Raw genomic sequence first — 23,772 nt, forward strand, 5'->3', positions numbered from 1 at the left:
CTCGCCCTCGCGAAAGCGGGCCCGTCTCTGCTTCTGCGCAGGCGCAGCTGTCTTGAGTGGGCGTGCCTCTGGCGTGACGCGCCTGGCGCGCCGCCCGAGGTAATATAAAGGCCCGCTCCGGGACGCGTTTCTCGGCCTGCTGGAGCGGCGCGAGGCGAGCGAGCGGCGGGCCGCCGCCGGCGGGCCTTTCCCCGGGGTGGAAGAGGGCGAGGCCTCGACATCGCGCTCGGGTTCGTCGTTCTCACCGGCGGCGTCGCTGGCCAGCAGGATGCCGAACATCAAGCTCTTCAGCGGCTCCTCGCACCAGGACCTGTCGCAGAGGATCGCCGACCGGCTGGGCCTCGAGCTGGGCAAGGTGGTCACCAAGAAGTTCTCCAACCAGGAGACGTGGTGGGTTGCGCGGATGCGCGGCCGCCGCGGGGCAGCCTGGGAAGGGTAGTGGTTCCATGCTGGGTGCGAGGTACGTGGTGGGTTGGGCGCATGCGCGGCCGCGGGGGTATGCTGAGAAAGATACCGGTAGTTCTCCGAGGCGGCCAAGCCAATGGGTCCGCGGGCAGCGCGCGGGGCAGGCTGAGAGCTGTGGTTCCCGCAAGGGGCGTGGTGGGTTGAGCGCATGCGCGGCCACGGGACAGTCTGGGAAGGGTAGTTCTCTGAGGCGACCGAGCCAGTGGGTCTGAGGGGATTACGCAGTTCCCCCAGGCTTGATGTAATGCTGCGTCTCCAGGGGATTGGGGGCATGTCGGCAACTGTAGTTCTCCAAGCAGGAGATTTGGGGGGGGGGGCAGCACTTTGGGAACTGTAGTTTTCCTTGAAAGAGATGGGGAGCAGCCTGGGAAGTGTAGTTTTCCATGAAGGAGACAGCAGCATTCTGGGATGTATAGTTTTCTTTGGAGATGGGGGCCTGCACTCTGGTAAGTGTAGTTTTCCGTGAAAGAGATGGGACAGCACTCTGGGAACTCTAGTTTTTTGTGAAGGAGAGGGGGAGCAGTCTGCCTGCCAAAGCAACTGGGCTGTGTATGTGACTTGTGAAGAGAGAGGAATGAAACGGGGATGCAGAGGTGTAGATTGAGCAATAATCATATCAAAATAGTTTAAACCCAGTCAACGCAATGCTTTCATTGCTGACACAGATGGCTTACTCTATACAGTGGTGCCTCGCAAGACAAAATTAATTCGTTCCGCAAGTCTTTTCGTCTTGTGAGTTTTTCGTCTTGCGAAGCACGGTTTCCCATAGGAATGCATTGAAAATCAATCAATGCATTCCTAGGGAAACCGCCTTCAGACCAGGTCCGGGTACAGTCTGTCCCCCGACCTCTTCTGAAGGCCGGCGGGGGGACGAAAGTCTTTGCTTCCCCCCGCCTGCCTTCCCGGGACAGCGGAGACTTCTCCGCTGTCCCGGGGCGATTTTAAAATGCTGGCGGGCGGCAGCATTTAAAAACCCCGGGACAGCGGAGGACTTCTCCGCTGTCCGGGGCGATCTTAAAATGCTGGCGGGCGGCAGCGCTGCCGCCCGCCAGCATTTTAAAATCGCCCCGGGACAGCGGATGAATTCTCCGCTGTCCCGGGGCGATTTAAAAGCCCCCGGGAAGGCAGGCAGGGGGGACAAAGACTTTTGCCCCCCCCCCCCAGCCTTCAGAAGAGGTCCAGAGGGCTCTCCAAGCTGCGGATAGCAGGGCTCCCCAAGCGGTGAATGTTTGCCCCGCGCGAGGGGCGCTCTGCTTAAGAGCGCCCCTCGCGCGGGGCAGCAGGCTGCTATCCGCAGCCTAGGCGGGAACTCTTCTGAAGGCTGGCGGGGGAGAAGGGCTTTTCTTCCCACCGCCAGCCTTCAGAACAGCCTTCTGAATGTTGGCGGTGGGGAGGAAAAGCCCTCCTCCCACCGCAAGCCCGGGAACAGAGGAGAAGCCCTTCGCGCCTTGTCCTCTGTTCCCGGACCTCCCACCGCAAGCCTTAGGACAGGTCCGGCAACAGAGGAGAAGGCGCGCTGCGCTTCCCCGCTGTCCCCGGAGATTTCCCTATGGGCTTTCGTCTTGCGAAGCAAGCCCATAGGGAAATTCGTCTTGCGAAGCCGCTAAAAAATCGGAAAGCCCTTTCGTCTTGCGGGTTTTTCGTTTAGCGAGGCATTCGTCTTGCGGGGCACCACTGTATTTGTTATAATTCCTCATAGCAATCCCACCTGATCACTACAGAAACTGTAGTTCTCCAAGCAGGAGATGGGACAGAACTCTGAGAACTGTAGTTTTCCACTAAAGAAACACTGAGCACCACTCTGAGAACTCTATTTTTCCATTAAGGAGATGGGCAGCATTGTGGGAATTGTAGTTTTCCGAAAGGTGGATTTGATTTAAATCCCTAGTCAGTAAGACTTGATTTAAATCATTTTTTAACAGAAAGACTCATTTTTGCTGGTAAAATCTTTCTATTGACAACCAGATGAAGGTTTTCTTTTAGGAATGATAAATTTTCAGAGTCGTTTTTACAGTTATATCAAAAATGACTGATTTGGTTCTACTCTTAGAAATACACTGACAGATAATTATGAAATTATGGTGAGGTTTATTAAGTTAATGGTTTCCATTTGGACAACTTTTCTGCTGTGCTTGATTGGAAAGATAAAAATTACCATTGTCTTAATAACAATCAAAACAATTTATTACACTAAAACAATAACATGATAGCATATGGATCCATGTTTGTTAACTGGTATGATTCCACAATTTTTTTAAACAAAGACTGTTTTAGCACACATGAAAAGCTTATTTCCTGATATATTATTATTATTATCATCCCTAATCCCTATCCCTAAGTTCTATTGCTGTCTCTAACCCTTATCTTTAACCATAACAACAACAACAACAATTATAGGCTACAACTGAACTAGTTACAAAATAATCAAAATAATAAATCCTTATTTCCCGCTCAATAGCCTTTGGACTAGAACATATCTCAAAGAGAAAATTTTTAGAAAGTGGTTTAATTTAAAAATCCAGTTTGAATCAAAAATACCCCTATAAATGGAAAATATCCAGTTTAAATGGGGGGGGGAGTCTGATTTAAATTGGAAAAAAACTGATTTAATTAAATAAATAAATCTGATTTTTAAAAATAAAATAAAAAAGAATCCTTGACTCTTTCTCCCTGCAGTGTGGAGATCGGTGAGAGCGTGCGTGGCGAGGATGTCTACATCGTCCAGAGCGGCTGCGGCGAGATCAATGACCACCTGATGGAGCTGCTAATCATGATCAACGCCTGCAAGATTGCGTCTGCCAGCCGAGTGACAGCAGTCATTCCCTGCTTCCCCTATGCCCGGCAGGACAAGAAGGACAAGGTTTCCGGGGGGGCGGGATTACTGGCGCACCAGGGAGGGGGTGAAGCTGCCGAGCGGACTGGGCTGAGGGCAGCCATGCCCCAGTCTTGCTAGCTAAGCTGGGTTATAAAGGTAAAGGTAAAGGTAAAGGACCCCTGAAAGTTAAGTCCAGTTGTGAGCGACTCTGGGGTTGCAGCGTTCATCTCGCTTTACTGGCTGAGGGAGCCGACACACTTTTTCCGGGTCATATGGCCAGCATGACTAAGCCACTTCTGGTGAAACCAGAGCAGTGCACGGAAATTTCACGGAAAGGCTGGGTTATATATAGGTGGGATGAATTGGAGACCTGCCTGCTAGGCATGCTGGGAGTTGGAGTCTGGCTAGCTAGGCCTGATTGTAGCTGGGATCCTAGCTGCTAGGTAGGATGAGAGTTGGAGTCCTGCTAGCTATGCTGGGTTATAGGTGGGATCCTGCCTGCTAGGCCTGATGGGAATTGTAGCATGGCGCCCAATTCAATGGCCCCCTTTCCATTGCAGAGCCGGGCGCCCATCTCCGCCAAGCTCATCGCCAACATGCTCTCGGTGGCCGGCGCCGACCACATCATCACCATGGACCTGCACGCCTCTCAGATCCAGGTGGCGCCTCCAGGGCTCATCTAGTCCAGCCCGCATAGCCACGTGTGAACTTTCTGAATATTATGACTATTCAACACTTATGTTAATAATGTACTTTTTAATTTTAATTATTATTGATTTTGTGAAATATTTGAGCGCTTTTTTGGAGGGGAAAAGTGAGGCTTATATTCAGGCCAATACAGTATTATTGTGTTGACTATGTTACTAAGGTCTGCTTTTTATGACGTTTTCCAACTGCTTTTATCAGATTAATAATAATGATGATGATGGGGAAGCCCAGCCAGATGGACAGGGGTATATGTATAATAATTTTTTATTTTTATTTTTTTATTATTTCTGCTTCCTGGCCCAGGGCTTCTTTGACATCCCTGTCGACAACCTGTATGCCGAGCCGGCCGTTATGAAGTGGATCAAGGAGAACATCGCCGAGTGGAAGAACTGCACCATCGTCTCGCCGGACGCCGGGGGGGCCAAAAGGTGACCCCAGAATTTCCCAAAATTTGTCACAGGTCCCTTCCAACTCTACCATTCGGAGATTCTGCATTGAGATTCCTGCTTTGCCGGGGGATGGACTGGATGACCCCCGGGGTCCTTCCCAGCTGCTCCATCCTATTAATCTCCCATTCTAATAATAATAGTAATAACAATAATTAATACCTTTGCTTCTCCATATTAAGAGGGTGCCAGCAAGGCTGAATCTTTCCATAAAAATGGATTTAAATAATAAAAGTATTTTAAATCAAGACATCTCAACCTAGAACCTCCTTCTCCCAGGGTGACATCCATTGCCGACCACCTGAACGTCGACTTTGCCCTCATCCACAAGGAGCGCAAGAAGGCCAGCGAGGTCGACCACATGGTCCTGGTGGGCAATGTCAAGGACCGGGCGGTCATCTTGGTGGACGACATGGCCGACACCTGTGGGACCATCTCCCACGCTGCCGACAAGTGAGTCTGATTTAAGTGGTGGGGAAATCTAATTTAAAATTTAAAAAATCTGATTTAAATGCTTAAAAAATCTGATTTAAATGCTTAAAAAATCTGATTTAAATTGATAAAAAATCTTCAGATTATTATTATTTTAAAAAATCATTGATTTTTACCCACCCTGCTTGGAAGGCAACCCCTGTGGTCATCCAGCCCAACCCGCTTTCCCCCGCAGGCTCCTCTCAGCAGGCGCCACCCGAGTCTACGCCATCCTGACGCATGGTATCTTCTCCGGCCCAGCCATCTCCCGGATTAACGGCGCAGGGTTCGAGGCCGTTGTCGTCACCAACACCATCCCGCAGGAGGAGAAGATGAAGCACTGCCCCAAAATTCAGGTAGGGGGATTATTATTGTTATTGTTATTATCTATCTGGCACGTTCCTGATCATTCTCACATCTTCCATCAGCTTCGTCATTTATTACTATTATTAATTATTTTTATAATCTCTGGCACGTTTCTGGTCATTCTCACATCTTCCAGTGTCAATTGTTTATTATTGTTATTTATTATCATTATTATTTCTCTGGTCTGTCCCAGATCGTTTGGCCCCTTCCTTGTGCCAACTTGCCGCATCCCGTGACTTTTAATTTCTATTCTTTGTCTATCGTCTTGTTTTATTGTGATGGCCAAGGGCTGGCGCAAATCAAGATTCATTCATTCATTCAAAGCTTGACTGGCTGGTGAAGATTCATTCATTCGTTCGTCTTTTTTGCTATGGCCAAGGGCTGACGCAAATATTCATTCATATCGCGCACTATAACCCGGCGCCCAGTTAACCCTGCCTCTCCCTCTCTTTCCCCCCTAGGTGATTGACATCTCCATGATCCTGGCCGAGGCCATCCGCCGCACCCACAACGGCGAATCCGTCTCCTACCTGTTCAGCCACGTCCCACTATAGTTCCTGATCCTGGCACACAAGTTCAACAGTCCTCTGTGCATGTACAGAGTGCTGAGTTGGCTTTATCCCACGATTCCCCACTTTTCGATTCAGGGTGCCTGGTGGGTGGGAATTTTAGCGCGGGTCTAATTTGGGGGTCATTTTATCCACTCGTTTCTCTGGTTCTTTCACTTCCCGAAATCACCCTTTCATTTGGGGGCGTCTGGTGGTCGGAATTTAAAATGCGGTATTTATTGTTCATTTCCGACGGGGCGATCCAATCCCTTGGTGTTGGCGCTACAATTCCCCGCCCCTTGATTTGGGGTTTCAACGCTATGGCTCCCAGCCCCAAATCCCATTCGTTCACCTCTTTTCTGGTATCCCATGCTTGTTTCCTTCCCCCCCCAAACCCACCATTTTTCAGGAATCAGGGCGCCAGGCGTTGGCCCTAGAATTTTCCCCGAAGCGCCCAGTGGCGCCACGACTCCCCTAAACCCCATTCATTTCATTCTGTCTCCTGTCGCCCCCCCCCCAAGTACACTTAATTTCGAACTTGGATCCAGGCACTAGAATTCCCCCTAGGCGCCCGGCGGTGCTATGACTCCCCTAAGCCCCATTCATTTCGTTCTGTCTCCTATCGCTCCCAGAATACACTTAATTTTGCACTTGAATTCCCTGCCCTCGAGTCTATTCATTTCATCCAGTCTCACCTCTGATCCCCATTATTTCCCCACCCACCCACCCAATTTTTTCAGATTCTGGTCTCTGTTCCTGGGCAGCAGTGTGGGAATTCTAGCGTGTTTTAAATTAAAAAATTATATTAACCTGCGGTTAATATACCATATTTTATGCTCTATAAGACTCACTTTTTCCCTCCTAAAAAGTAAGGGGAAATGTGTGTGCGTCTTATGGAGCGAATGCAGGCTGCGCAGCTATCCCAGAACCCAGAACAGCAAGAGGGATTGCTGCTTTCACTGCACAGCGAACCCTCTTGCTGTTCTGGCTTCTGAGATTCAGAATATTTTTTTCTTGTTTTCCTCCTCCAAAAACTAGGTGTGTCTTGTGGTCTGGTGCGTCTTATAGAGCGAAAAATGTGGTAATATGGGGGGTTTCCTGTTCATTTCAGAGGGGAAAATCGCTGCTGCAATTCTCCCCACTCAGAAAACCCTTCACCCTTGGGTGCCCAGTTGAGAATTATAGACTCCTGGAGCTTCTGTCCCCCCCCCCCCCGTACCAGGTTTGAGTCCTGGCGATTGATGAATGAATAATAAACTCTCATTTAAAAGCCCAAAATCTCTATTTCTTCATTTGCGGGGTGAGTGGATCACAACTCGGCATGCTGGGAGTTGTAGTTTCTTCCTCTTCTATGGTTTCCTTGAGATAGGGAAGCTTTTTATATCTGGGGAATTATTGTGTTCATGAGACCTTCGGGTATAGGGCGGCATAAAATAAATATTTTGCAGGAAGCCAGATGGGTAGGGTATATATTATTATTATTATTATTATTATTATTATTATTATTATTATTATTATTGTTGTTGTTGTTGTTGTTGTTGTTGTTGTTGTTGTTTTGTTGTTGTTGTTGTTGTTGTTGTTGTTTTGTTATTGTTATTATTTTATTTATTAATTTATTTTTTCCTCCAAAGATTTTTATTAAAACTTAACATATATACATAATAGCCAAAATTCCCAATGATTCCTTCACATAAAATATAATATCTAAATTACAACAGCTACTTAATTATAAGGGACGCAGGTGGCGCTGTGGGTTAAAGCCTCAAGCACCTAGGACTTGCCGATCGAAAGGTCGGCGGTTCGAATCCCTGCGGCGGGGTGCGCTCCCGCTGCTCGGTCCCAGCGCCTGCCAACCTAGCAGTTCGAAAGCACCTCCGGGTGCAAGTAGATAAATAGGGACCGCTTACCAGCGGGAAGGTAAACGGCGTTTCCGTGTGCGGCTCTGGCTCGCCAGAGCAGCGATGTCACGCTGGCCACGTGACCCGGAAGTGTCTCCGGACAGCGCTGGCCCCTGGCCTCTTGAGTGAGATGGGCGCACAACCCCAGAGTCTGTCAAGACTGGCCCGTACGGGCAGGGGTACCTTTACCTTTACTTTACTTAATTATAAAACCCACCACCCACCCTCTACTTCTCTCCACAGCAATTCTACTTCTTTATATTTCTTTCTACCTTTTTTCCTTGCATTCTATAATAAATTACATTCTGATTTTTCCTTCTTTATTGTTTTTGTTATTGCTTACATTTTTTATTCTAAGCCTCTTAGCATCTCATTTTTCGAACAATATTTTGACATATAATCTTCGAAATACTTCCACTTCATTCTTAACTTTTGATTTGATTGATATCTTATAATTGAAGTTAATTTTACCAATACTATATACTCACTTAATTTACAAATCCACGCTTCCTTTGTTGGTGTCCTGAGATTTCCATTTAGTGGCAATTACTGGTACTACCCTGGCAGCTGTGGACGCAGGTGGCGCTGTGGACGCAGGTGGCGCTGTGGGTTAAAGCCTCAGCGCCTAGGACTTGCCGATCGAAAGGTCGGCGGTTCGAATCCCTGCGGCGGGGTGCGCTCCCGCTGCTCGGTCCCAGCGCCTGCCAACCTAGCAGTTCGAAAGCACCTCCGGGTGCAAGTAGATAGATAGGGACCGCTTACCAGCGGGAAGGTAAACGGCGTTTCCGTGTGCGGTTCTGGCTCGCCAGATGCAGCTTTGTCACGCTGGCCACGTGACCCGGAAGTGTCTCCGGACAGCGCTGGCCCCTGGCCTCTTAAGTGAGATGGGCGCACAACCCCAGAGTCTGTCAAAACTGGCCCGTACGGGCAGGGGTACCTTTACCCTGGCAGCTGTTGTTGCATATAAAAAGATTGCTTTTTTTCATTTGTGGTACATCTTTGCCCACCAACCCTAACAGATAAGCTTCGCGATTTTATCGGGATTTTTAACATTTTCTTAAGTTCCTCATGTATTATTCCCCAAAACTTCTTTATTTCCTTGCAACCCCACCACATAAGAATTATCGTTCCAGGTTCTTTGTTACATTTCCAACAAATGTTGGATTTTAATTTATATATTTTGGCGAGTTTGACTGGTGTTAAATACCACCTGTAAAACATTTTAACAAACTTTTCCTTTATCGTATAGCAGGCGGTAAAGCAGATATCCTCGCGACAGAGTTTCTCCCATTGTTCTAAATATATAGCGTGGCCGATATCTTGTGCCCATTTGCCCATTGTTTATTTTACCTCTTCATCAAATCATAGTCCTATAATAGAGTGTAAATTTTTGATAATAATTCCTATTCTTTTGTAATATAATGGTGCTAAATAGTGTTTGTTCTTTGGCAAAACCTTTTATTTGATCTACATTAAAGACACTTTTTAATTGTATATATTGCCAATTATCCATCCCATATTGTATTAATTCTTCATATGTTTTTAATTTTAACTTTCCTTGGTCTTCTTCCAGTATTTGTCTATATGTTGCCCAGTTCGGATTCATATTGAGTTTTTTAAGTGCATGGGTGTCAGGGTTTCAGGGACAGAGAGCGAGGGGGAGGGGTCCCAGGGTGACGAGGAAGAGGACGACGACGACCCGAGGTTGTCAGTGAGTCCGTCAAGTGAATCCGAGGATTCCCAAAAGGGAGCCCCCCTGGTCAGGCCAAGGGGCAGTAGAGAGGGAAGCAGTCAGAAGCAGGGGAACGAAGAGGGAATCCCCAGTGGGGGTTGGAGATCGGGACCGGCCTCTCCGTCGGAACGGAGTGAAGGGGGTGGAGTTGCCAGTGTGTCAGAAAGAGCAGAACAGGAAGCAGAGAGGGGAAGGAGTTCGGAGCAGAACGTCCTGCAGGAAGGGGAGGAGTGTAGTACCGAGAGTAGCATAACGGTCGAAAGGAAGGTCAGAGGCAACGTACGCGCGCCAAGTTCAAATGTGGAGGCGCGCGGAAATGAGGAGAGCCCTGAGGAGGAGCCTGGTCCCAAAGCACGAAGGAGGGGGGAGCAGGCGTCAGAAGACTCAGCCTCGGGGGAGTCCCGGAGGGAGGGAGCACAGGGGGGCAGGAAGACCCTGCGGAAAAGGAAGGAGAGGAAAAGGTGGAGCAGTACAAGCCTCTTAAGCTGGTGCAGGGGCGGGACTGACTCAGAGGGGACTTCTAACATCTAAGGGTAACAGATGCTGAGCCACGGAGCTTGGATGTAACGACAACAATGTTCTTCAATAAAACCTTTTGTATATAACTTGGACTGGATTTTGGTCTCTTGTGAGCTGGGACCTCGGGTGGCTCTGACAGTGGGCTTCTAATGGAGACATCCATAAAGGGATTTGTGGCTCTAATAACTGTTTAGAGGTGCTATTATTACTATTATTATTGCAAGTGCCTGGACTGCATGACCCTCGAGAGGCCCTAAAAATGTCGCAGGGGACAGATTGGGGCGTCCCTATTTCCACCATAGAAAAGAAGGAAGGAGCTCCAGTACCATTTTTCTAAAAATAATTATTAATAATAATTTTATTTCTGTCCTGTTGAAAGCTGCCCAGAGTGGCTGGGGAAAGCCAGCCAGATGGGTGGGGTAGAAATAAAGCTATTACAGTCATACCTCGAGTTATAGACGCTTCAGGTTGCACGTTTTTGGGTTGCACACCTCGCAGAACCCGGAAGTACCGGAACGGGTTACTTCCGGGTTTTGTCGCATCCACAGAAGTGCTAAGTTGCGCTATGCGCAGAAGTGCTGAATTGTGACCCGCTGCAGGTTACGAATGCTGGGGGTTGCAAACGTGCCTCCCACACGGATCACGTTTGCAACCCGAGCGTCCACTGTAGTATTATTAGGGATAGGGTGGTGGTGGTGGTGGTGGTTGTTGCTATTCTGCCCAGAGTGGCTGGGGAAACCCAGCCAGATGGGTGGTGTATAAAGAATAAAAGTCGTCATCTCTGTTGTTGAAATTGTAATTGGAAGGGAGGTTTTTGGTTTGATTTCATGACGCATATTTTTAAAATATTCATCGGGAATAATTTAAAGTCTGATATACACAGACACAGATAGATATGATAAAAATACATATATAAAAATATAAATATTGATATATATCTTATATAAGCTAACATATATATAAATATTTCCAGTTACAGATAGGTAGCCGTGTTGGTCTGCCATAGTCAAAACAAAAAAAATTCCTTCCAGTAGCACCTTAAAGACCAACTAAGTTAGTTCTTGGTATGAGCTTTCGTGTGCATGCACACTTCTTCAGATACACTGAAGAAGTGTGCATGCACACGAAAGCTCATACCAAGAACTAACTAAGTTGGTCTTTAAGGTGCTACTGGAAGGATTTTTTTTTGTTTTTTTTTTATATATATAAATGTGTGTGTGTATATGTGTGTGTGTATATGTAAATATCTGTATGATAGCATGCATATATATATATATATATATATATATATATCAGTATATTCCTTTATTTCAAACCAAGGAAACTAGAATTGTAATCCTTGTTGCTGGAAATGTAATCGGAAGAGAGGTTTTGGGTATGATTTCGCCACAATATTTGTTGCATTTTCTTCGTTGTGTTTGACGGATTGTTGGATCGGTACCATATTGGCCTGAATATGTGCCACTTTTAAAACTTCCTGGTTGGAATTTAGGGGGAAAGGGAGGCTTTTATTCCTGACAGTACGGTAGTTCCATCTGATTTCCCCACCGAAATGGAGCGAAGCATTAAAAAACCGACAAGCTCTTCTCATGAAATTCACCCTTCATTTTTATTTCAATATTATCCTTCATTATTTCGGATTTCTGCGCGCCATGTTAAGAACGGTCAATTTTCACATTTTTATATATGTATGTGTGTGTGTGTACACACACACACGTTTTTATTAGCCTCTTACAAAAAAAATGGTGTTATCTCGTCGAATAATTTCCCGCCGTTTGAGCATAAAACGGCACTTATTTCTTTCAAAAAAATGACTTTCTTTTTGGAAACTTCAAGGGACGGAGTGATTTTTCCTCCAAAAAGCAGGACTAACAGGTTGTAGGACCTCTCTCTCGCTCCGACGTTGGTTTCCCGCGCTGACGAAATTCCCAGACCGGGAATAATCCTGTTTTCGGGTCCGGCTGGGTCAAGTGAGATCATAGAATCATGGTTGCATTTGAAAAGGTACCCCGGGGTTATGTAGTCCAACCCTGGCGGATCGGGACAAGCCAACTGGCTGACGGGCAGTTAGAGCAGGAGGTTGGCGGCCGCCTGGTTAGAGCCTTGCGGTTAGAAGACCAGCCCAGGGTGCAAATAATACGAGGGTTATTATTAGTATTATGAAGAGGGAGTGAGTCTCTTCGCCCGGGAGGGGTGTGCCGGGTTAGAATTTCGTTCCTCGGCCCATCAGCCTCAGGACGGCGAAGTTGTAGGTGGCCGCGATGATAAATGTCACCTATGGAGGAAGGGGAAAAGAAGCAGAATTGCTAGAACCCATTCCTCCTGGTTCTCCTGATATCTCAGCAGCTTTGAAGACCATCAAGAATGGTCTCCTGCCCATTCCTCCTGCTTCTCCTGATATCTCAGCAGCTTTGGTGGTCTCCTGCCCATTCCTCCTGGTTCCCCTGATATCTCAGTGCCTTTGAAGACCATCAAGCATGGTCTCCTGCTCTTTCCTCCTGGTTCCCCTAATATCTCAGCAGCTTTGAGGAGACCATCAAGCACAGTCTCCCGCAGGCCCATCGGAAGGAGTCCTGCTGATTTCCCAGGGTTCTGCCAGAGACCTCCCTCCCATCCTTTGCCCCACGTGTGGCTCAAATCCTCCACCCAGAGATGAAGAGTTGTGGGAAGCCGTCCTTACCAGAGCCACCAAGGTGACCGCTGCTCCCACAAAGGCCGCAATGAACAAGTGGAACGTCATCTGGAACTGTAGGATGATGATAATAATAATAATAATAATAATAATTTATACCCCGCCCATCTGGCTGGGCTTCCAACAAAATATTAAAATACAGTAATGCATCAAACGTTAAAAGCTTCCCTAAACAGAGCTGCCTTCAGATGTCTTCTAAAAGTCTGGTAGTTCTCTTTGACATCTGGTGGGCGGGCGCCACTACCGAGAAGGCCCTCTGCCTGGTTCCCTGCAACTTGGCTTCTTGCAGTGAGGGAACCTCCAGAAGGCCCTCGGCGCTGGACCTCAGTGTCCAGGTAGAACGATGGGGGTGGAGACGCTCCTTCAGGTATACTGGACCGAGGCCGTTTAGGGCTTTAAAGGTCAGTACCAACACTTTGAACTGTGCTCGGAAACGTACTGGGAGCCAATGTAGGTCTTTCAAGACCGGTGTTATGTGGTCTCGGCGGCCGCTCCCAGTCACCAGAGAAGAAGGAGAAGAATGGGGAGGATAGGAAGGAGGAGGAGGAGAATGGGTCACCCATTGAAGCATCTCAATGTAGAAACACAGAATGGTAGAAAGGACCAGGAAGGTCCTCTAGTCTTGACCACTGAGAACTCACCTCGGATGTCTTGCAGATGGAGAGAAGGCTCTGGCCACACACTCTTCCCGGGGAAGCGTTCCACGGCAGGACACCTGTGTCAGGGCACCGCAACACAGAACGGTTGAGAGTTGGAGGGCCACCTCGCCCCACCTTCTTGACCCCTCTTGACATGTGAAGCTGGAGGTCCACCAAGACCCTGAGAACCTGCTCCCAGATCCTGATAGCAAGCTGGTGGTCTACCAAGACCCTGAGCCCACCATCAGGGTCCATCGGATTCTCCCTAAACGCAGGACCTGACCTTTCCGCCACTTGAAAATGCCTTGGGTTGATTCATGTGATGTTGGAGGACCACCAAGCCTGAGATCTTTCTCCCGGGTCCTGATAGCAAGCTGGCAAGACCCCGAGGTCCTTCCTGACCTTCGTCCCTCTGGAAATTCATTGGGGTGAGACCCGTGGGGAGATGGGGCTCCCCCAGGATCTTGAGATTCTCCCAGGTTCTGCTACCAAGCTTGGTGTTCTACCAGGACCTTGAGAACCTTCTCCCAGGTCCTGCTACCAAGCTTGGTGCTCCATCAAGACCTCAAGATCCTTCTTCCAAGCTTGGTGGTCAACCAAGACCTCAAAAACCTTCTCCCAGGTCCTACTGGGAGACCCCTCATGAGGTTCCTCCTCCCCAAGGTGGCCCAGTAAACTAGGTTCTTCCTCACCATACATCCGGGCGTCTGTGCAGAGGTTCCCAATGCCGGCGGCCGTCTTGGTGGGGTTGACGATGGAGTTGCAGGTGGTCCAGGCCGTGAAGTAGACGTAGATGGGGACAGCCGAGCAGGCCAGGACCAGGAGCCAGAGGACGGTCAGGACATAGGTGATGCCCACAAACTGAAAGGAGGGAGAAGAAACGAGTGTCAGCGATGGGCCGGGAGCTTCTGGAGGACGGGGCATGAGACTGGAGACCTTTGGGACCTGAGGAACTCCCAGCCACTTGGACCTTTCCTCCCGATATTCCCACAAGGGGTGGGCAGAACTTGAAAGGTCCCTATTCCTATGATCCATTAAAATCCTATTTTCAGGGGCGGCTTATATTTGGGTATTTCTCAGGTGATGATGGAGACCTCCTATTCTATCCTATAAAATGAAAACAGACCTCCTATTCCATCCCCTAAAATGAAAAGAGTGGCCTCCTATTCTATCCCCTAAAATGAAAGCAGACCTCCTCTTCCATCCCACAGATATTTATCTGATTAAAATACGGACTGCCTATTCCATTCCGTAAAATGATAATAGCCACCGCTTCTTCCACCCCTCACAAGTCAAATCTGGGACTGAGAAAACAGGGATACTCGGATGGCCCGGGATTGGGGGGGAGGGGACCTCCATAGGCACAGCAGGTGGTTTTCTGATTGCACCACGGGTCACAAGTACAAGTCCCTTGCTGCCTTTTGGGGCAGGAACGTCCTTCCGGGATGGAGGCCCGAAGGGTACTTATAGGGCAGGAAGGGACTAAAAGTGCCCTGTTGGATTCCTTAGACGTGGAATTTCCTCCTTTTTCCACCAATGCCACCTGCGACAGCACAGGCAGCAGACCTTGGAATTGTAAAGCCATTCCGAATGACTGCTCCAAGAATCAAGCGGAGAAGGGTTTCCTTTTTGGAAGGATAAAATCGGCTCCCCAAACTAAGGCCCGTGGGCCGGATAAGGCTCGAGGGACTTGTTTATCCAGCCCATGGTGAACCCCGCTGCCCACTGCCACCACCCGCTCTTACCCGTGCTGCACTGCACGGCTGCCCACTTCCAGGTCTGAGGAGCACCGGAAATAGCTTGTGCGCATGCGCAAGCGTTATTTGCGCATGTGCAGGTTATTTCCGGTGCACATCTGGGTGGGAGGAGGCCTGTGCACAAGCACACAAGCTATTTCCGGTGCTCCTCCAACTCAGAAGTGTGCCGGAAATAGGGTGTGCGCACGTGTCTGGGCACGCGCTCCCCCACCCTCCGGCCCGACGCACAATTGGCACTGGAGACACCGGCCCGAGGCATGGCAAGTTTCTGACCCCTGGATAAAATCCTCCTTTTACAGAAAGGTTCGGCCTTGCTTGCCTCCTCTTAATATGGACAACCAGAGGAAGGTTTCCTTTTTGGAAGGATAAAGTCATTTTATAGAAAGGTTCAACCTTGCTGGCATCCTCTCAGTATGGACAACCAGTGTGATTGAAGGAAGGACAAGACTTATTCAATATATCCTGTTCCTAACGCCCCCCGCCATCGGCAGTCTCATGCCCCGGGTTTGAACGGCGCCGGCATCAGGTGCGAAAGAGGAGAAGATCACCTTATCGGGATGGCCCAGCCATTTTCCCACACAGTGACACACCAGCTCCCAGGAGTGGCCAGGCCGGTGTCCTCGGGGCCCCCTCCCCTTGTGGCCTACCGTGGCGCCCAGGCCCTTGCCGCAGACAGTGGCCCGGTAGTCGCCGAAGACCTGCCGGACAGCGCTGGTGGTGTAGAAGCCTTCAGCCAGCAGGAGCGCACCAAAGAGGAAGAAGAAGCCGGCCACCCCGTAGATGGCGTACTGGAAGTCGTGGATCCTGCAGGGGAGAAAATAGGAGAGGGGGGCCATCAGTACAGCAGGGGCACCCAAGGGTCATCCAGTCTGTCCCCCCACCAGAGCTAGGAGGGATATACAGTTGGGAAAGGATTGCAGAATATTATTTTGATGGAAGACTGGTCGTGTGGCCGTAGTTTAACTTGATGTGGACATGCAGTGAGAAAAGGATTGCAGAATATGAATGGGGGAACGAACCGGTAAACAAACAAGAAAACGAGCGAGGGAACAAACAAAGGCGGCGGAGAAAAGAAACGTTTGGAGGCGCTTACACATCGACCAGGTACTCGTAATCCTGGTAGTTTTTTGAGAAGTAGGTCTCGATCAGGTGCTCGGTGCCGGTCAGGGCTTCGTGGCTGCAGCCGCAGAAGAGTGCCACCCCCAGAAAGCACAGGGCCGTGGCCACCAGTGAGGTGAAGGGTGCCCCCACCAGGCAGCGGGCACAGCACTCTAACAGACCTGCAGGGAGAGGGGAAGAAAGGAAGGAGGGAAGGATAGAGACCTCTTGAGGAAGAGTTGCCTAACCCCTATCCCTCACCCCATCCCTAACCCCTATCCTTATTCTAAACCCTTTCCCTAACCCCTATCATTAACCACTATCCCAAACCACTATCCCTGACCCCGATCCCTATCCCTAACCCCCATTCCTATCTCCTTTCCCTATCCTAAACCACTGTCCCTAACCCTAACCACTACACCTAATCCCTAACCCTAACCCCTATCCCTAACCCCAAGGGTCATCCAGTCCAGCCCCCGGTCAGGCAGCAATCTTGGCGTCGAATCACAGGTGGCACCAGTGCCGGATTTACATCTAAGCTCAACAAGCCGTAGCTTAGGGCCCCCCCTCTCTTGGGGGCCCCAAAAAATATAAAAGGGGAAAAAACCCTGGATGTACATTTCCAGAATAGAAAAGAAAAAGCAAATAAAATAAAACCGACATGCAGCAACAGTGTGTTGTGTTGTGTTGGCTCCTGTAATGTAAGTCATGGGCCCCGCCTGCTCCCTAAAATATCCCTGGTTTCCTCCTGTTACAGCTTGGTCTCTCCCACAGACAGGAGACAATTCTGGCTGTTAATTATTTCAGATTTATTGCAAAAACAACAAACTAGGACAGGGCTCCTCTACTCATCCTCCTCCCCAGAAGATGGAGTTGCCCGGACTGAGCTCTTCCCCCTTCCCCAGCACGGAAGCCCCCACCTTCTCTTCCAGTATCCTACAAGATTTGGCAGAGAGTGTTTCCTGCATTCCATGCATTCCAACGTCTTGCCCACTATCACAGTTCTCACACATCTGTCTGTCCCTTTGGCCAGAGCTCAGATTACAGTTGCTCTCCCCCTCCTCTCTGCTTTCTGCTGTTAACTGTCCTCTCTCTGTGCCTGCTTCTCCTCCTCCTGTCAGCATCTGAGCTTCGCTGACACCTCCTTTCTATATATAGGGTGCCGACATTCTGCATGGACTGGTTGCCTGGCAACATGTGGATATGGCTTTAGAGACCTATGAGGTCCATCAATGACCATATAGCATATATTCAACACACACACAAAACGACAATTTGTTGTGGACAAAGGACAGCTGGACATAGAAATGGCCCCATTACCTTCAGGAGCCTCAATCTGGCCCTGAAACGCATTTGCCGGACCTTGGGATCAGTAAGGAAAGTCTTTTAAACTTGCTTCCCAGTGGGGTGAAATCAAATCAGTTTCAGTCACGATTTAAATCACAATTTAAATCGCTAGTCAGTAAGACTTGGCCTTGCTGCCATCCTCTGAATATTGACCACCAGAGGAAGGTTTCTTTTGGGAATCATAAATTCGTTTTCACACATACATCAAAAATGGCTGATTTGGTTCCATTAGTAGAAATACATAGACCGATAATGATGAAATTCTGGTGAGGTTTAAGACGTTTCTATTGGGACCACTTTTCTGCTGGACTTGATTGGAAGGAAAAAAACCATCATAACCATTTAAACCATTTCTTTCATTAAAACAATAACATGATAGCATATGTATCAATGTTAACTGATGTTGTTGAACGATATTATTATTATTATTATTATTACTCAGTCCCACCACAGAAAGGTGGGAATCTCAACGTGGCCTCGCATCGGAAGGCAACCCAGCCCTGCTAGGCAGGCCCTGGGTATCTCAGGCTTCAGATGGCTACCTGGAGAACCGGCTTGGGGTACTGTATCCGGGTTCGAGTTCTGCGGAGCCGCGGTTGGTTGGGGTTCGGGCCCGCCGTTAACATTATCTACATTGTGAAAAATACAAGGGTCAGCAGGACAGGCAGGCCTCCCCACGGCTCCTTCCTCTCCACTAATAATAATAATAATAATAATAATAATAATAATAATAATAATTTGTTATTTATACCCCACCCATCTGGCTGGGTTTCCCCGAATGCTGAAACCCCCCCTCAAGGGTTGTCAAATCGGACCCCTTGACAAGGCAGGAATTTCAAAATAGGAGCAGAAATCTGGATTTGACCCTGACGGTCAATTGGTCCAATGTTCTGCTTAATCTCTGCTGGTAACAAGCAGCTGTGAGATGCCAGAAACAGTGTCAGGTCTGGATTCAAACTCACAGCTCATCCTCAATTGTCCATTGTCTTTGGGACAATGGAGCCTTGATATCTCCATCCCATGTTGCCCCCACATCCCACCCCAGGGATGGTGAGGAATGGTCCGGTTAGAGTCCTGGGAAGAGGGCCCTGGGTTCAAATCCCCGAGACCTACCTGGCAGGGTGAAAATAGGGACCTGCCCAATTCTATCCCCCCAATATTTCTCTGGTGAAAAGACAGAGCTCCTATTCTATCCTCTAAAATGAAAATAGAGACCACCTATTCCATCCCCTAGAATGAAAATAGAAACTTCCTAGTCCATCCCCTAAAATGAAAATAGAGATCTCCTATTCCAGCCCCTAAAATGAAAATAGAGACCTCCTTTTCTATCCCCTAAAATGAAAATAGAGACCTCCTTTTCTATCCCCTAAAATGAAAATAGAGACCTCCTATCCCCTAAAATGAATTTTTTAAAAAACGCATTCTTCATTATAAAACTGTACAAGAGAAATACAATGGTACCTCTGGTTACGTACTTAATTCGTTCCGGAGGTCCGTTCTTAACCTGAAACTGTTCTTAACCTGAGGTACCACTTTAGCTAATGGGGCCTCCCGCTGCTGCTGCGCGATTTTTGTTCTCATCCTGAAGCAAAGTTCTTAACCCGAGGTACTATTTCTAGGTTAGCGGAGTCTGTAACCTGAAGCGTATGTAACCTGAGGTACCACTGTAATCAAGAAATGTTAAAATCCTTCGTTTCTGAATGGATACTTGTTTTGTACATTAATTAGCATGACCTCTGTGATAGGAATTTTGAGGTCTAGATATATGGTAATGTTCATAACTGCACGTACATAGGTTAAGCACAGGAAGACTGACCAAGGAGAAGCTTCAGGATCCATGAAAGCCCAGATAACAAGAAAAGTGTATATGCCTTGATTTAGCAGGAATGATCCCTTAAAGAGTTAAATTAACTAATTTGGACAAGTGCCCTTTTAAGAATGGTTTTGTTTTAACAGATTGGTTTGAAAAGTTGAAAACCATGAGCATATATAAATTCAAATTGGACTCAGTTTGAATTGGGCAAGTGTATCCAGGCTGCAATTAGCTTTTTGGTCCTTTAAGAGCAAGTGAGCAGCTTCCCATGAGTGCAAGACCAGAGCCTATAATAATAAACTCCCATAGAATGGCCAAGGCAAAGACATCTCTCTCATGACATGCCTAAACCTGTGCCAGCTATGGTGAATGCCAGGCGACATGGTTGATATGAAAGCCCCAAGGGGATTCACCAGGATGTGTTGCTGTACCACTATGCCAGTGTGAGACCGCAGAAGAGCTATCTTGACACCTGAGAACACACACAAAAAAAGACGGAGCTAAAAAGCAAACTGCATTTTTCAGTCAGTAGTGCACCTTCCTGCTAAATGTAAAGCATAGACCACTATATGATATATTTACACAAAGGCATCCATTTACAACATACAATGTTATTATTTGTGGGGCAAAATTTTTAAAGAAAAATTCTAGCCCCAAAGGGGGGATAATGTGATAGGAATTTTGAGGTCTAGATATATGGTAATGTTCATAACTGCACGTACATAGATCAAGCACAGGAAGACTGACCTGAAGCTATTTTTTTCCCTAAACTGAGCAAATGTTTCTCTGCATGGTCAAAATGGAAATGCCTCCTCATTGTCTCTTCCTTCACAAATCCTGTCTTAAGGGTATGTCTGTGTTTGAATAAGGGTGTGAGCCTGTGACCTGGCCCAGGAACTATTTATCACTATAAAAGACTGACCAGGCTCCTCAGGTAATCCAATCAAGTAACCTGCCAGACAGGAAATAAACAAGGATAAGAGAAAAACAATATTGAAATTTCTGTTTTAAGACCACCTTTTCTGTGATGTATCTGAGGGGTGGTCTTAGGTTACACCCCTTCTGTGATGTATGTATAATGTTTCTGGGGGTGGTCTTGATCTACAGGATGGGAATTTCAAAAGTCTTTATAAGCCCTTGCACAGCAATTTTGGGGGTGGTCCTCCTTTCCTGCGGGTGAGGGGAGCACCCTGTTGCAACAGATCAATAAAGATCAAGCTTACTAACTGCTTTGCTTCTCAATATTCTCTGGTTGGCCTCTGTTATTTTCTCCTACCAATAGGGAGCCTATGTAAGGACTCTATATGAGCTCTTGGATACCCCATAAGGGAAAAGGGCATATTTTTGTTTACAACACCTCCGATCTTTTCATTTTGTTCTTGAATTAGGTTCTTTAAATACACACAACTTTATTTCCTCCCCATTACTTCACTGACTTTAAATTTGATAAGGTTCTCCTTTTTACACACAGAAACTGTCGAAACCTGATATTTTGACCATGTTCTTTTATGTAGACTCTGTGTATTTCCCATTATCTGGTAAATTTTTTGTCTGTCACCTTGCTGATAGTCTCGCTAGTTCGACATCCTCTCTTTCTTTTTTTATTTAAATTGATTTAATTTATTTAATTGATTTTGCCAGTCGGATTTGATTGTGATATCCTCTCCCTTCCCACCTTTTGCGATTAAAATATTGGCGGCAACTCTCCATAAAGACTCTCTTAAACTTTTTTTAATTCGTGCCAGGAATTATGGGAAACAAAATTCCCTAAAATAAAAATATGAAATAGGAGGTCTCCATTTTCATTTTAGGGGATGGAATAGGAGGTCTCTGTTTTCATTTTAGGGGATAGAATTGGGGGTCTCTATTTTCATCCTGCCAGGAAGGTCTCGGGGATTTGAACCCGGGGTCCTCTTCCCAGGACTCTAACCGGACCATTCCTCGCCTCTTCATCTCGGGGGCGGGATGGATGGAGGGAATGTGGAACAGAGCAAAGCGGAGAGATAAAAAGGCTCCCATTGTCCTGAAGACAATGGACAATAAGGGATGGGCTGCAAGTTCGAAACAATGCCCTCCTTCATGGCACCTCCAGGAGAGCGGCCCCGGTTGGTACGGAAAACACCAGAGCTGAAAGGAACCCCCAGTGGTCATCCAGCCTGACCTAGGAATGTCACGGCAGTTTTGCAAAAAGAAACATGGGAAATTGGATTCAGATGGTGTAAATTGTTAGGAATTTCAGGGGCCCATTAATGGACAGTTTTATTTCACAGGAACATCGTTTTTTATTCGGTATATATGGCACAGATTAGTCCTGCCTAGATATGGGAAGGCCTAGGATAAAACCAGGAAAATTGGAAATAAAAAATAGTTTGATATAGTTTGAATATTCCACACCCTTTTTTTCTCCTTCAATTTTTCCGGGGTTTTTCCAGGCCTGGATGAATCTCAGGGTCCCTTCCAACTGCCGAGCCAATCTCCTGGGTCCCATTCCCTCCGGTTGGCTATAGTTCCCATCTCTCTGGCGGTGTAGCAGTTATAGTCCTGGGTTCGAATCCCCTCGCTTCTTGGCCGAGACCTACCTGGCCCAGTCGTGGTGAAAGGGAGGTGAGGAGCTGGAGGGATCTAGCCCACCTACCCAATATTTCTCTTGTGAAAATACAGACCTCCTCTTCTACTCCCTAAAATGAAAATAAGAACACTCGATTCTATCCCTTCAGCATTTCTCTTGTGAAAACGCAGGCTTGCTATTCTATCCCCTAAAATGAGAATAGGAACATCCTATTCTGTCCCCCAAATATTTCCCTTGTGAGAATACAGACCTCCTCTTCTATCCCCTAAAGGAAAAATAGAGACGACCTCTTCTACCCCCTAAAATGAAAATAGAGACCTCCTCTTCTATCCCCTAAAAGGAAAATAGAGACCTCCTCTTCTACCCCCTAAAATGAAAATAGAGACCTCCTCTTCTACCCCCTAAAATGAAAATAGAGACCTCCTCTACTATCCCCTAAAAGGAAAATACAGACCTCCCCTAAAATGAAAATAGAGACCTCCTCTTCTACCCCCTAAAATGAAGATAGAGATCCCCTTCTTCCAGCCCCCCAATATGTCTCCAATGAAAATAGGGAGGTCCTCTTTCCCACCCTGATGTCCCCAGAAACACGTCACATTTCAAAGGTCTCAGAACAAGTGGTACAGTCCAGGGTGGTATCGGAACCCGGGATGGCTTCCCAAATCCCTGAGATCCACCTTGGCCAAATTAATGGGTGATGGAGATACTGAGAAGTTTTCCCCTGGTCCAACTCACCCATCGTCTTGGAGTTCAGGTGAAGTCGCAACTGTTCTCTTCTTCAGCTAGGACAACCCAGTCGTCGTCTTCTCTTCTCCTCCTCCTCCTCTTCCTCCTCCTCACTTCACTGGATTTCTCTCTGCTCCCTCAGATCCTCCAAAGAAAAAGGGTTCTGTTGTGTAGAGCCATGCCCCTTAAAGGAGAAGCCGGCCCTGTCTCCTCCTGCTCCTTCTCCTCCCTGTTAACTCTGAGATGGACATGATCTGCTTGATGGAAAGTCCTAAGATATGTGGGAGCTTTGGTGGAAAGCTCTGAGCTCAGGCTGTAGGAACGTGGCTCACAGTCTCTGTGGACCACCAACTTTTGTTAGCAGGGCATAGGAGAAGGATCTCAGGGTCTTGGTAGACCCCCCCCCCCATCTTCACCTGAGTCCAACCCAAAGGATTTCAAGAGGTTAGGTTGTGCCTTTATGGAGAATCAGGTGGACCAATAGAATGATGGTGGACCTCAGGGTCTTGGTGGACCACCAGATGGCCACCAGGATATGGGAGAAGGTTCTCAGGGGCTTGGTGGAGCTCTGTCTTCACATGAATACAACTCAATGGATTTTAAGAGGGACAACGGCCAGGTCCTGCATTTAGGGAGGATCACATGGATTCTGAGGGTGGACTCAGGGTCTTGGTGGACCACCAACTGGCGAGCAGGGCAAAGGAAAAAGTTCTCAGGGTCTTGGTGGACCTCATCTTCACCTGAGTCCAACCCAATGGATTTCAAGAGGGACAAAGGTCAGGTTCTGCATTTAGGGAAAATCAGTTGGAGCAATAGAAGGGTGGTGGACATCTGGGTCTGGGTCTTGGTGGACCGCCAGCTTCATATCAGTCTCACCAAGTGAATTTCAAGGAGGAGGAAGGTCAGGGTCTGCACTGAGGGAGGAGTTACCAGATCTAAGATAGGGGACACCTGGTTTTCTAGAAAAACATGGGAGATTCTTCCCTGCTCACCACAATTTCATTGTGATAGGTCTATGTCTTCCTAAGAGCAGAAGCAAATCAGTTACTATTCCAGAAATGAATTTGCCAGATTGGTCAATAGGAAGGTGATACCAGCAAGGCTGAGTCTTTGTGTAAAAAAGAAAAGGATTTGTCAATCGGAAGGTGATCGGAAACTGGGACG

At 47.6% G+C, this 23,772-nt stretch overlaps 3 protein-coding genes across 8 annotated transcripts in view; 2 read left to right on the forward strand and 1 right to left on the reverse strand.

The window, feature by feature from the left end:
• The window catches only part of LOC310835955 (uncharacterized protein), a 158,108-nt gene that overhangs the window by 124,619 nt on the left and 9,717 nt on the right, over positions 1-23,772 (forward strand). The gene's annotated exons all lie outside the window — the stretch shown is intronic.
• Positions 126-7,097, forward strand: LOC310835956 (ribose-phosphate pyrophosphokinase 1-like). 4 transcript variants are annotated; one of them, XR_014559802.1, is made up of 7 exons: positions 126-390; positions 3,142-3,325; positions 3,841-3,939; positions 4,292-4,416; positions 4,714-4,887; positions 5,059-5,261; positions 5,733-7,097. XR_014559802.1 is itself a non-coding variant. In XM_083720922.1 (7 exons), exons 1-7 carry the CDS (start codon positions 269-271, stop codon positions 5,823-5,825), a joined length of 957 nt encoding a protein of 318 aa, XP_083577048.1. In that variant the 5' UTR covers positions 141-268; the 3' UTR covers positions 5,826-7,097. The 4 variants fall into 4 exon arrangements, 3 of the variants coding, with proteins under 3 accessions (XP_083577048.1, XP_083577049.1, XP_083577050.1); XM_083720922.1 differs by having other exon boundaries at positions 141-390; positions 5,102-5,261; XM_083720923.1 differs by having other exon boundaries at positions 348-460; positions 5,102-5,261.
• LOC310835958 (myelin proteolipid protein-like) lies at positions 11,559-22,787 on the reverse strand. Of its 3 annotated transcripts, none has more exons than XM_083720926.1 (8): positions 22,618-22,787; positions 18,043-18,129; positions 16,149-16,335; positions 15,604-15,859; positions 13,991-14,159; positions 13,302-13,375; positions 12,649-12,714; positions 11,559-12,243 (listed from the first exon to the last, which is right to left on the reverse strand). In XM_083720926.1, exons 1-8 carry the CDS (start codon positions 22,619-22,621, stop codon positions 12,172-12,174), a joined length of 915 nt encoding a protein of 304 aa, XP_083577052.1. In that variant the 5' UTR covers positions 22,622-22,787; the 3' UTR covers positions 11,559-12,171. The 3 variants fall into 3 exon arrangements, with proteins under 3 accessions (XP_083577052.1, XP_083577054.1, XP_083577053.1); XM_083720928.1 differs by having other exon boundaries at positions 15,703-15,859; positions 22,618-22,780; XM_083720927.1 differs by lacking the exon at positions 18,043-18,129 and having other exon boundaries at positions 22,618-22,775.

Source organism: Podarcis gaigeae, assembly GCF_964106915.1.
Source record: "Podarcis gaigeae genome assembly, chromosome: W".
Classification (NCBI taxonomy): Eukaryota; Metazoa; Chordata; class Lepidosauria; order Squamata; family Lacertidae; genus Podarcis; species Podarcis gaigeae.